Source organism: Prionailurus bengalensis, chromosome A2 (assembly GCF_016509475.1).
Source record: "Prionailurus bengalensis isolate Pbe53 chromosome A2, Fcat_Pben_1.1_paternal_pri, whole genome shotgun sequence".
Taxonomy (NCBI): domain Eukaryota; kingdom Metazoa; phylum Chordata; class Mammalia; order Carnivora; family Felidae; genus Prionailurus; species Prionailurus bengalensis.
In genome coordinates this window covers 154,267,874-154,281,405 of record NC_057348.1, presented here as the reverse complement: position 1 = coordinate 154,281,405, position 13,532 = coordinate 154,267,874, and the positions used below count along the sequence as shown (strand labels likewise).

Genomic DNA, 13,532 nt, shown 5'->3' with positions numbered 1-13,532 from the left:
CCAGTGAAAAAGAGGAGGAACTGGCACAGGCATGACTACACCGAAATTGATGATGGCTCCAAACCAGTGCAGGCTGGGACCAGGACTTTTGTTCAGGAATTACGTTCTCGAGTCTTCCCAAGGTACGGAAACTTGTTGTGACCAAAGACAATTGGAGAGTGTTACCTGGTAACGTGACATTATCTAAAGCAATGTTTTCGAATTTCAGGTTGCAACCCCATTATTCTCAGATTTTTACCTTTTTTTTTTTTTAAATAAATGAAATAGAAAATATCGGCATGTTGTTAGCAACAGGAATAAGTGCAGTTTCACGAACTATTGTGTCCTATATGTGTACTGGGTCACCTTATAAAAATATATTCACTGTTGGTCTCTGTCCAGAAACTCTGAGATACACTAAGCCTGGTGCTGGGTTCCTTCTGCTGTACAGCTGCTGCTTCTCTTTCTCTTTTACCTCATCTCTTCTGATTTTCAAACTTGGGTTTTTTCTTAGGTAGTTTGCATCTCTCTCTCTACCCTAGGGCTACCAGAGGGACCCATAACCATGGCTTGGCCTCTCTGGGGGCACCAGGACTAGGCTTCTTGATTTTTTAAAGTTAATGGAAAGTGTTTGACTTATCTGTGGCTCAAAGAGAGTCAAAAGTATGATCCAGCTTTGAATCATGCTAATTGAGATCATTTCCTGCTTGCTGCCTGACATCTATTTAAAGTGATAATGCTTAATAGCCTTTTACACAGATCATATCCAGGCTTGTGAAAGAGGAGAGGCACAATTTAAATTTAAATCACAACATCACGTGCAGCCTCTTATGGAATTATTTCAGATCCTGTGACTATAAAACCCTTGACGTTGCCTCACAGCCTTTACATTCCGGTCTGTCCCCTTCCCCTTAATCCTTAAACAGAAACCTAGAATTGATACGTGCCTCGTGTTGGCTCCCTCAGGTCTACTGAGGTTTCCACAGTGGTTTCCACATGACTTTTGTGATATTAAAGTCCCTAGTCTCAACATTTCTCTTTTCTCAGTTTCAAAGGGGTTAGGAGAATGTTTGTTTTCCTTGATTGGTTCAGACTGTAGGGCCAGAGTTTCCGGCCTGGGCCTACGGACTGGCTTCAGAGAGGCATGTGAGTTTCTTACAACTGTATAAACAGTTCAGTCAGTATGTGAATGTACATTTTTCAGGAAGAGGAGCCATAGCTTTTATTTTTTTCGAATAGGTTTGTGACCCAAAAGAATAGTGTTAAAAATCCTGGCTATGCCGGTGGCTTCTCTGCCAAAGTAATCACTAACGAGAGCAAGTTATGGAGATGGTCACAGATGTCTAAATTGTAATTACCGTTAATTAAAGGTCTTTCGTTTTCTTTTGTTTAACTCTGTAAACCTTCATATCATTTAAAACCAGAGAGTGACAATAATTAGTTAAATTACACATACTTGATGTGATTAACACACCAAGTGTATAAGATAAAGTGAATGGGTTATCTTTCTCCTCCCCTGTTTTAAGACTTAGTGTAAGCCTTTTGTCTACATAATTACATTTAAGATACTTATGTTTAGGAGCGCCTGGGTGGCTGAGTTGGTTAGGTGTCTGACCCTCGATATCGGCTCAGGGCATGATCTCATGGTTTGTGGGTTTGAGCCCTGTGTCAGGCGCCGCACTGATGGCATGGAGCCTGCTTGGAATTCTGTCTTTCCCTCTCTGTCTCTCTCTGCCCCTCCCCAGCTCATGTGTGTGTGTTCTCTCTCTCCCAAAATAAACTTATAAATAAATAAAATAAAGTATTTTAGTATATAGATGTATGAATATATAAATATATATGCATCTAATTTTTTAAATGGGGTTATGTTATGCAAATGATGTGCAGCTTTTTTAATTCTATTATATTTCATTTGTGTCTTTCTCTATGTGTACAAAAATGTACCTCCCTCCTTAACTGCTGTGTAGTATGCAGTTGTGTATATTCACCATAATTTACTTAACTGTCCCTCTGTGATACATGTGTAGTTTGTCACCAGTTTTTTTCTCTTGCAGATACTAGATTTTAATAGGTTTAAAAAAAAACCTGTGTTTTTAAGCACTTGTGTTTATGTATTTTTGATCGACAGGGGAAGTAAAACACCAAACGTTAAAAATCAGGGTGTACAAGTGATTCGAAATTCTCCTTTAGGTTGGAGTTCAAGGAAGTGTTTGATTGTCAGAGGTTGGGGAAGGAGGGAAACTGGGGGGTGGGGGGGAGTAGAAGGTAGTACAGAACTCAGTGAGTCTGGTGAAGGAGATCTACACCCTCCAAATGTAAGACTATCCAGGAAAAGTCTATCTCATTTTGGGGAGCCTCAAACCGACCTTTTCTTATTGAGAGGGTGGACAGAGCCAGTAATTCAGAGAACTGGTACCTCTTGTCTTCTCTTTGACGGCTAAGCCACAGATGACATCAAGACGGTTAAGGTCTCGTTGTGTAAATGGAAACTCTTGTGATCTAACCTATAATGCAAGGGTTGCACTTATTTGAATGTACGGCAGCTGCATTCTGGGAGCAATTGGGAGATAAAATCTAGAACTTCCCTTAAGGAGATCTTCAATTTATGGCAAGAGAGAGGACAGTGAAAAGGGGCAAACCACACTTATGTGTAATGCCTGTGGAGTGTTAATCATCAGAGAGGGCGTGTGGGGTTATCCTTTTTTAGTGGCTTAAGGTGACTGCTTACTGGAACTTATGAAATACTTGTGGTACCAGATAATTTAAGTCAGGAGTTCATTCTGGATGTTTGTCTCAGTGGGCAGGGACTGTGAGAGCCAGTCTGCCTGTGTTGTGCAGGACAGCAGTGAATTGTTCTATGGCCATGAGACTTTGAAATGTCTGACAAGTATTTATGTAGAATTTTATAGCCAGATGGAATCTGATCTGTTTTACTTATCCTGACACTAATTTTTATTCTGATGTGCCCCTTCCCTTTTGCTCTTCTGATTTCCTACACGACTTGTGTTGAGTGGCTTCTGATCTAGTTACTTTTTTAAATTCAGCCACTCATTACAACAAATTGTAATCACCCTATTATTATATTCTCTCTTCTAGCATAGTTTTCCTAAACATTTACATCTTGAAATATATATATTTTGCTGTAATTTTTTCTCTTGTGTTAGTGAAGGCATCTAATACATCTGTATTTTTCCAATTATATGTATTGGACTAATTATGAATTTTACTTTAGAATAGTAAAAGAGACTTTATAAAAACATTTTTTATAGAATGGAGAATTCGGTACGACAGGTTGAGAACTGCTGATATGGACAATAATGCAGTGTATGAATTAACCCATTACCAGACTATTTTTTTAAAACTGAACTTAACAACAAAGATGACATTTTATCCTTCTGTTTTCCTTAGTGCCGATGAAATCATTGTAAAGATGCATGGCAGCCAGCTGACACAAAGATACTTGGAGAAACATGGATTTGAAGTTCCTATTATGGTCCCCAAATTAGATGACCTGGGACTCAGGCTCCCTCCACCTGCTTTTTCAGTCATGGATGTGGAACGCTATGTAGGTACGCACTTGATTCCTTTAAGTACTTGGGAGAATGCGGTAAAAGTAATAGTGGTATTGTCCTAATAACATGAGAAGTTAAGTGAGGAGATGTTAATTTAGTTCGGTTTTCTGGGTCAGGAAAAGTGAAATTCAGTATCACCTATATTGAAAACTATTTCTTCTCAGCAGACCTACAATTACCAGGAAAACAGAATGAAACAATGTATCTATTCTTATTTACTCAGGCTCACCATGCTGCTTTTTTTTGTCATCAAATTCTCTGGTACTTGCTTAGGAAAAACCGTAACTGAGGTGTAACTGTAAATACTAAGAAAGACACTGGGAAGCCGGACGGGTTCATTCAGAGAGGAATCTCTGGGTCCTGGTGTTGTAGTGGCCTCCTGTGTGTAGAGAAAGACTAGAAAAAAGAGGAGACCATTTTCAAGGCTGTTTTTATATTAACGACTTGATGATATTGCCACTTAATGATGTATGGACTCCATTTGTGATGTTGAGGCCCAGAAAGGCTTAAGAAACAGGAGGGAAAACCATTTATGTCTTGCCATCTTCTTGACATTTTCAGTCATTTTGTTCCTTCTCATCATGCTATTTATAGATAAAACTGACTCTGTAGATCTCATTCCTTGTCAGCTGTAGATAGAGATTTTTTTGAGGGTTAGATCTCAAATCTCCCTTGACTCAGAATTGTACATTTACTGTGATACATTATCTCCTGAGTCTGAAATGTCTGAGGACTTCTTCTTTTATTGAGCTGCTGGTTGACAGTTTTTATTGATAACTGTTTCACTGAGGAAACCCGGTTAAATGTCATGACTTCACATCCAGCTAATTTTGAGTTATTTGATGAATCAGGGGATGAGGCTGAGGTTTAACCTGAACCTGTTTGCATAAATAGCACTGTAGAGTCAGTGGCTAGCGAAAAAATATTCAAATGACTGGAGAGCTTCCTTTTCAGCACTGCAAGATGCCTTGGTTAACAATTGTATTGCCTCTGAAGTATAAAATAAAGTCTACTAGGTAATACTTTAAAGTTAAAGTAAGAAAATGGCATTTACTTGAATTCTTTTTCAGATTGATTATTGCCGTGTTTTGAATTCCGCTTGTCCTGTAGCACATTGCAGAACTGGTGATGCTTCCCGGGGGGACAGTGCACTGGTGTGCAGGCGACACCTCATGGTTTTATAGGAAAGTTATAAATTAATCCCAATTCACAACTCCTCTCACATGCACTAATAGGAACTGATTTTTGCTTCCTAACCACTGGCTTTTTTCTTGAAGCAGAATATTAGAAGAGGAGACCCTACCTGGCAAGCAGAAATTGTCTGTTGGGTTACCTTGCTCACTAGTTCCGCAGAGACTGATTGGTTTTTCTAAATGATAGAATCTTGTAGAAGATACTTCTCAAAGAAGTTATAGAAGCGAAAGGAGGAAGTCAGTCCGCTCATTTTATGCGTGAGGAAATGGAGAATCCGAGCATGTGGTGCACTTTGCACGTACCAATAGAATGCATTTTTGTCAGTATGAGCTGCACACGAAAAATCACTAGCGTATGGAAAACTTTGTAAACATTTAGGTTTTCACACTCAGTGTTAATGAGTAACTGTCTTCATTGCTTTATTCTTTCCCTCAAAAACTGCCCCCTTTTTCAAAAGTTCCAGTTGGACTTAAAAAGCAAGAATACAGGCAGATTCTTTGTCTAGGCTATGTAGTTTTATAGCTGGCTGAAGTGAATATGGTCTTTTAAATATTTTTGTTTAGGGCATCTATTGATGTAACTCTTAAGCCCGATAATAAGACTATAATTTTTCTCTGCAGGTGGTGACAAAGTGATAGATGTCATTGATGTGGCAAGGCAGGCAGACAGCAAAATGACACTTCACAATTATGTTAAATACTTCATGAATCCTAACAGACCAAAAGTGTTAAATGTGATCAGCCTTGAATTTTCAGATACAAAGTGAGTAGTTCTGGACATTTTGGTTTAGTCTTCTCAGTATTAGCTGAATGTAGTTAAATGATACATTTATTTTAGTAAGAACTATAATTATTACTTCTAAAGTGGTCCAGTGATAGCAATGTTGTGCATTTTGCTTTGGCACACACAGAGAATATTTAGAAATATGATGAATTTTAAACTTTATTGGTGTTAACCTTGAGTTCCAGTTAATTTCTTGGTTTGGGTTGAGATGGGGGATGAAATTTTAAGAACTCATTTGCATGACGTGGGTATATGTATATGCGTGTGTTTGTTTTTTTTTAAAGGATGTCTGAATTGGTGGAGGTCCCTGATATAGCCAGAAAACTGTCCTGGGTGGAAAATTATTGGCCAGATGATTCAGTTTTTCCCAAGCCATTTGTTCAGAAATATTGCTTAATGGGAGTTCAAGACAGCTACACAGATTTCCATATTGACTTTGGGGGAACTTCAGTTTGGTACCATGTCCTCTGGGTAAGATTGGTATATTTCTCTGTTCCCTTATTGCCAGAAACACATAATCTTGTTTTTCCAGGAATGCATTCATTTGCTATAAATGACATTTGTAAAGAGGGAAGTTTTTGTCCTTTTTAAGTAGGATCTATCATTTTACCTTTAAGTATTATGTTGTTGGTTTTTAAGTCTCAAGCAATGGAGGGGCCACCATGAGTTTTTAATTTATATTTAGATTCCTTTTTTTTTTTTGTCTCCATCTTGTAAGTTGGTCTCTTTTAGCCTTTTGTCTCTGTTTCCTTTTTCTCCTAGTCAATGATCAGTTAATCCCTGAATCAAATACCTGATTATAGCAAAATTACAGTAGTAATTGCTTCTGATCTTAAGGGCAGGCCAGGACAGCGAGTTGGATAAATTGGGAATGCCCACAAAGCTGCTATTTTTTCTTGGCAGCTTATATTCACCTTGCTTTAGCTAGAATTGCATTATTTGGTACAGTAGCCACTGGCCACACGTGGCTAAATTTAAGTAATAATAATTAAATACAATTTAAAATTCAGTTCCTTATTTGCACTAGCCACATTTCAAGTGCTCAGCAGCCACATGTGGCTTATGACTCATGTATTGGATAGCACAGATAAAAAACATTTCTATCATCACACAAAGTTCTGTTGGACGGTGCTGGTCGAGAACCACATCTTCATCTATATACAATGCCTGTGCATCTGTGATGCTCTGGACTGTATTTGATGCTGTGTCCTTGAGCTTCTGTTCCTTTTCTCTAGGAGAAGGCAAAGGGTTAGTTGATGAAATGAAGTTTACTTACAGGCCTTTAAAAATAATCATATTGTAGATCTTAGGGGCAAGGGCAGAGTTTGCAGAGTTTGCAGAGATGCCTCTCTGTGACCTGGGCCTGTTAACATGTATTTGCTTGCATACTTTGAAAATGAGATCAGTAAGATGTTCATGATTCTTTACCCTCCTCTCTTCTAACTGCTTCTCCGATGCTGTCTTACTGACTTCTGCTCGGATTTTGGCGGGGGAGGGGAGGAGTTTTAGCTTTTGTGAAGATGTTTATTAAGGGCAAGAGCTATTGATCAGGTTTGTGAAAGGTGTCCTTTTGAGCCTAAAAAATCTGATAATTATGTAATTTAACTTAGATCGTTGTACTGGAAAATTGCATCACTGTAGGGCGTCTTAAGGATGGTGCTTTTTTTTTTCTTCAAAAATAGTGTGATTGCTTCCTTCTAGGGTGAGAAGATTTTCTATTTGATAAAACCAACAGATGAAAACTTGGCACTCTATGAGTCTTGGAGTTCATCTGTGACCCAGAGTGAGGTGTTCTTTGGAGATAAAGTGGATAAGTGCTACAAATGTGTGGTAAAGCAGGGACATACATTATTTGTTCCTACAGGTAAGGCTTTAATCCCATTCCCGTACCCCATGGTTGATACTCAGTCACATGAAGCTGGCTTTTTATTAGAACCTCTGGCTTTAACATGCTTGGAAAGGAGCTTTGCATAGCCTGAGAGATAATCCTGATTTTAGACTTTTCACTGCTTTGTCCGTTAGAGGGCTTCTCTTGTAGTTAGGACCTGTTTCAGAATTGTGTTTTTTGTCATTTGCCTTCATTTAAATTTTTATTCAGATAAAATTCACAAACCACAATATTTATCCTTTTAACATATAAGAGCGAGTGGTTTTTAGTAGATTAACAAAGTTGTGACCCATACCACTTCCAGAACATTTCATCACCTCAAAAAGAAACCCTGTACCAATTAGTTGGCATTCCCCATTTCCGCCCCCCCCCTCCTCTGAGCCCCTGGCAACCACTTAATGTACTTCCTGTCTCTTTGGATTTGCCTGTTCTGGACATTTCATATATAATATGCGGGGTGCATGGCCTTTTGTATTTAGCTTCTTTTAGTTAGCATAATGTTTACTAGGTTCATCCATGTTGTAGCACATGAGTGCTTCATTAGTTTTTATGGACAAATGATATGCCACTGTATAGATATACCACATTTTGCTTATCCATTTGTCAGTTGATGGACATTGGGTTGTTTCCACTTTTGGCTATTATGAATTGTGATGCTTTGAACATTTGTGTACAAGTTTTTGTGTGGAGCTATGTTTTCATTTCTCTTTGGTTATATATATACCTAGTAATGGAATTGTGGGTCATACAGTTTATGACGTTTAACTTTTTGAGGAACTGCTAAACTGTTTTCCAGATGGTTGTACCATTTTACATTCCCACCAGCAATGTACACATGTTCTGATTTCTCCACGTCTATACCAACGCTGTAATTATCTTTTTTATTTTGACTGTTCTAGTAGGTGTGAAGTAATGGTATCTTATTATGGTTTTGATTTGCATTTCCTTAATGAGTAGTGATGCTGAACTTTTTTCTTGTGCTTAATGTGACTATTTGTATCTCTTTGGAGAAATGTCTGTTCATATCCTCTGCCCATTTTTAAGTTGGGTTATTTGTCTTTTTATTGTTGAGTTTTAAGTGTTCTTGATCTATTCTGTATAGTAGATATATGATCTAGATATATCCAGATATGTGATTTGCAGGTGACTCTCCTATTGTGTGGCTTATCTTTTCACTTTCTTAATAGTTCATTGTAATGTCCTTTCCACAAAATTTTGAAATTTTGATGACACCCTTTCAATTTTAATTAGTCGGCTCTACATTGCTGCCGAAGGCCAAGTCTGCTTTAAGAATCTGGGCTGCTGTCCTGGGACATTCTTGAGACAGCAGGTATATTTTGAGGGACCCTGGGAAGGGATTGAATACCAGCCTTAACTATAACCTCAAGTATAGGTATCAGGTCAGTCACTTTGAGTTGTGACTGAATGCAGGGTATGGACTCTCCAAGCCAGTGGTTTTGAGAAGTATGTTTTTCTGATGTGGGTGACCTTCCTTAATGGCTGCAGAGTTCACAGGGATCTGTCGCCGCAGGTCTGGCTTTGTTGCCTTGCCTCTGGTGTATATAATAATAAATATGTATTGAATAAATGAAGAATAAATGCCTAGAACTGCCAGAATTTAGAAATCTCGATGAGTATCAATATTTTTATTGTGAGTGGGTTCAGCTCCTCCCTTCAATCCTCTTCCCAGGGCACCCTTTTATAACAAATATTTTGTTATGCCCTCTTCAAAATCTTGAATTCATATTCTTTGATGATATAACCTCCAGTAACCAATAATTTCCCCCAAAATGTAGTGCTCTAACTAGAATAGAAAGAAGAAATTAAGAAGTAATTTATAGTAAAATACAATTTTATACGTGCCTGTTCAGACAAGTGTATGATTGGCAACTGAAATTCTTTAGCATTGGTGTAGATTAATGGTTCTCAGATATCACTGAGCATTAGAATCACCTGGAAGGCTTATTAAAACTCAGATTGCTAGGCCTCATCCCCAGCAGTTCTGATTTAGTAGATCTGGGAAGGGGGGCTGAGAATTTGCATTTCTAACAGGTTCCCAATTGATGCTGATGCTGCTGGTCAGGGGACCACACTTTGAGAACCATTACTGTAGGGACTGTTGCTTTTTTCCAGGGTAGCTGGCAGCTGATAAACTTTCAAACAAACTATACTTTCCTTCAATTTACAGAGTAGGTTGTATTCCTGGGAAATTGTGCCAAATGTGCAAAAAATACTGTTTACATATATAATGGACTTACAGTTTCTAGACTTCAACAGTTAATGACAGATTTTGTACCTGTATGAGTGCCCAGGAGAGAGTCCTGACTAGTGCAGGACAGGACAGTTTCTTACTGCGTGGAGTGGCCTGCTCATTGCATCCCTGGCTCTCCTTCATGAAATGACAGTAGTGCCTCCTGATCACTGAGACAATCAAAAAAGGTCCTCCAAACTTCCCAAAACATCCTTTATAGACAGTGCTGCCTCTGTGGAGAACCACTGATGTATATATAGGATTCGTAGCTGACAAAAATTTCTAATTTGTGATTTCAGGGTGAAGCTCAAGGCTTTGTGTGCCTTTGAGCACACAAATGGGCACCACATGAAAGTCTTTAAAGAAGTTTTTGTCGGGGCACCTGGGTGGCTTAGTCGGTTAAGCGTCCGACTTCGGCTCAGGTCATGATCTCCTGGTTTGTGAGTTCGAGCCCTGCGTCAGGCTCTGTGCTGACAGCTCAGAGCCTGGATCCTGCTTCAGATTCTGTGTCTGCCCCTCCCATGCTCATGCTCTGTCTCTCTGTCTCTCAATGATAAATAAACGTTAAAAAATTTTTTAATGAAAAAAAGTTTTTTTCATGTTGTGTTGCAGCATGATGAGAGATCAAAAAATGAAAAATATAAAGAAAATGGGTTCTATTTTAGTAGCTGATTTTTACGTGCAAACGTGTGTATATATTTATAGTTATATCAAGGCTTTATGTTCAGCATATGCATATTTCTTTCAAAAGTTAGGCATCATCTCTTAGAAATGATTCTTCCTTTCAAAACATTTTTGTGGGGAAAAAAAAGACCTCATTTTGATTGTCAACATTTATATTTATAGGACCATAACCTTCCATAATGAAATGTGGGTGATCTCCCTTTTTCTTCTTAGAGCCAGGCCTCCAGCTGAGTTCTACTCTTGCTCCTCTGCTTAGTCCCTAAGGCACCACTCGTTTCAGGATGACACTAGAGGAGGGACGTGCTCAGCCAGTCCCAGGTTCATTTCATAGACATGTGTTCAGCTCATTCTAGCCACATTTGACTACTCTCGGAGTAAAATCTTCAATGTGAAGTTGGGTTGTGTTTTTAAACTAAAAAACGAAAACGGCAATAACCACAAAAACCATCACCTATCCTGTACCATGATTTTGTTTGATTGGATCGATGCGTTTGTTTCCTCCAACTCAGCACAGAATCTGGCATAGAATAGGCATTTAATGGATACTTAAATGAATGTATCTGTAGATCATAATAGACATTAACTTCTCTAGCTCGGGCGGAGTATGAAGTAAACTGATGTTGATATTGTGAGTTTGTCTCCCAGATAGATAGCACATTTGTTTGGTTTAAATATTGAAAGATCACTGCTTTATGTTCTTTTAACTATTTCAGGGTGGATACATGCTGTGCTCACATCTCAGGACTGCATGGCTTTTGGAGGGAACTTTCTGCACAACCTTAACATTGGCATGCAGCTCAGGTTTGTGTCATCAGTAATTTAAAGGATCTTTTGTTTTTTCTTAAATAGGGCATTGTTTTAAAGTTTCCAAAAAATAAATTCAGCAATATATTTTAATTGAAATCTCACGAAGAAAGGCCCTGAGAAATTATTAGAAATAGGACCTTTAAACAAATGTATTATCTTCAAATTTTGTCAGGAAGGTTCCTTGATGTATTTCAACTCTAAAAACAAAAAGAATCATTTATTCAGTTTGAGACTAAATGTATCCCTGAATTTCAAAATTTTATAAAAATGGGTGGGTCCTCTCCTTTGACTGTTTTTACAATAAGGGAGATGAACCAAATCCCTCAGGCTCAGGTGTGACGGTGCTGGGGGAAAGTAATTCTAGGTTAGTATTGCTGAACACCTGCTTTAGTTTTGCTGTGGGTAAAGGATTAGCAGCTGTTTCCCCTTCTGTCTGAGAATTTGACCTTTGGATGCCTCTGTTCCCCTTGGTAGCCTGAAGAGAGTAGAATGTTACCAGGCTACATTCACTGCTTATGGTAAAATGATTTCTGATTGAGTAACTGCATCACGACGGGGAGAACTAGAGATACCTAGTAGGAAGCCATATCTTTGGGCTTTCCTGAAAGTGGTGACTCTTGTAATTTGCCATACCCACGGGGAACTTGGAAGCTATGTGTCCTTGGAGTTACTACAGAAATACTGGCTCTTAGGGGTCAGGAAGCTCTAAGCCAGGGCACCTTACACACCTGTCAGATGTGAATCTTGTTTCTTTACCTGAACTGTCCCTGGGGGAAAGATGGCTCCTGGCTATATGGACTGCTGCCAGGACTCCCACGGAAGACTGACACTGTGACAAGCTGTGGTTCCTGTCTTCTCACCTTGACCAGCGCCGATTGTGTCCTTGAACCTGAATGCTTAGTAGGGCCTGAAGAAAACTCCCTGAGTGGGTGTTGCAGTGTTGTCCAACACAGGGAGCTCTCTTCTAAGCATACTATTTTACTTATTACGGTGGAACCCTTATAAAATTCCTTCTACCAAAACTGGGATACAAATTCCGAGGTTCTGATCTTCTGGAAGACCGGTGTTATTCTTCAGTGTACTTTTGTTACGGTCAGTCAGACCTGGATAAGATCACAGTTCATTCTTACTCAAATGAAGCAGTGCTTAGTAATACACCCTACTTGATAGGGCTTATGTGTTGTGGCCTGCTTGCTTTTATTTTCCTTGAGTTGGGTGCCTCCATTTAACTTTGAAATGCTAATATTAATACTAAATTTCTTCAAATTTTATTTAGGTGTTATGAGATGGAAAAAAGGCTAAAAACACCAGATCTTTTCAAATTCCCTTTCTTTGAAGCCATATGTTGGTTTGTAGCCAAAAATTTGCTGGAAACCTTGAAAGGTAATTACTAATCTTCACATTATGATGTATGATGTTTGTAAATTCCACTGAAAGCCACTGAGAGAAGGGCCCTTTTTTATTATGGTGTAACTGTTGCCCCTATTTGGCTTTTGAAATGCACGATTTCTCCCTGCCAAGAACCTTTTTAGCAAATCGGAGTCTCTAGTCCGTGGCCTTAAAAATCAGATATATGAAGAGCTGTAGCAGAACAGCATAGGTTATACTGAAAAATGTTCATTTCACTTTGGACTCTAGTAGCCTGCACACACTGTCAGGCATGTAAAAGGGCCTCCCTCACAAAAATGGAGTTTAAGCTAAGAGACTGTTACTGTAATGTGAATTTTTTATGTCCTGAAAGAATCAGGTAGCACCTGTTTCATTGCCCTTAATGACGATTAGGCTGGCCAGTTTCAGGTCCCTGTTAGCACAAAACAGCTGAATGTCAAGCTATGAGTCTCTTGTTGAAAATAATGTTTTTTGGGAAGGGAAAATTCTTTAATTTAAACTTAGAAGCTACCGGGCACCTGGGTGACTCAGTCAGTTAAGCCTCTGACTTGGGCTTAGGTCCTGATCTCAACGGTTTGTGGGTTCAAGCCCCACGTCAGGCTCTGTGCTGACAGCTCAGAGCTTGGAACTGCTTAGGATTCTGTGTCTCCCTCTCTCTCTGCCCCTCCCCTGCTTGTGCTGTCTCTTTCTGTCTCTCAAAAATAAATAGATGTTAAAAAAAATTTAATCTTAGAAGCAACTTTTTTAATGTGGAATTTCATATTTTGGTGTTTTATCTTTGAGCAGTCAAGTTTGGCACAGATTGTCATGTCTGCTTTTATCCATGTTCTCACTTGTGCTCATGAGAATACATTTTGTCTGGTTTTTGTGTTGTCTGACTTTTCTAGTCAGTTTGTAAATTGTGCTATTAAATTAACTCTCAGAAGGGGGCGCCTGGGTGGCTCAGTGGGTTAAGTGTCTGACTTCAGCTCAGGTCATGATCACA

At 38.9% G+C, this 13,532-nt stretch overlaps 1 protein-coding gene across 1 annotated transcript in view; it reads left to right on the top strand.

Annotated features, from left to right (window-relative positions):
* Positions 1-13,532, top strand: part of KDM7A (lysine demethylase 7A) — an 83,559-nt gene that overhangs the window by 41,425 nt on the left and 28,602 nt on the right. Inside the window, exons 3-9 of the mRNA XM_043589706.1 lie at positions 5-122; positions 3,388-3,548; positions 5,366-5,507; positions 5,813-5,999; positions 7,230-7,392; positions 11,065-11,152; positions 12,435-12,541. Coding sequence (XP_043445641.1) covers positions 5-122; positions 3,388-3,548; positions 5,366-5,507; positions 5,813-5,999; positions 7,230-7,392; positions 11,065-11,152; positions 12,435-12,541 — 966 coding nt within the window. The remainder of the gene's footprint in view (positions 1-4; positions 123-3,387; positions 3,549-5,365; positions 5,508-5,812; positions 6,000-7,229; positions 7,393-11,064; positions 11,153-12,434; positions 12,542-13,532) is intronic.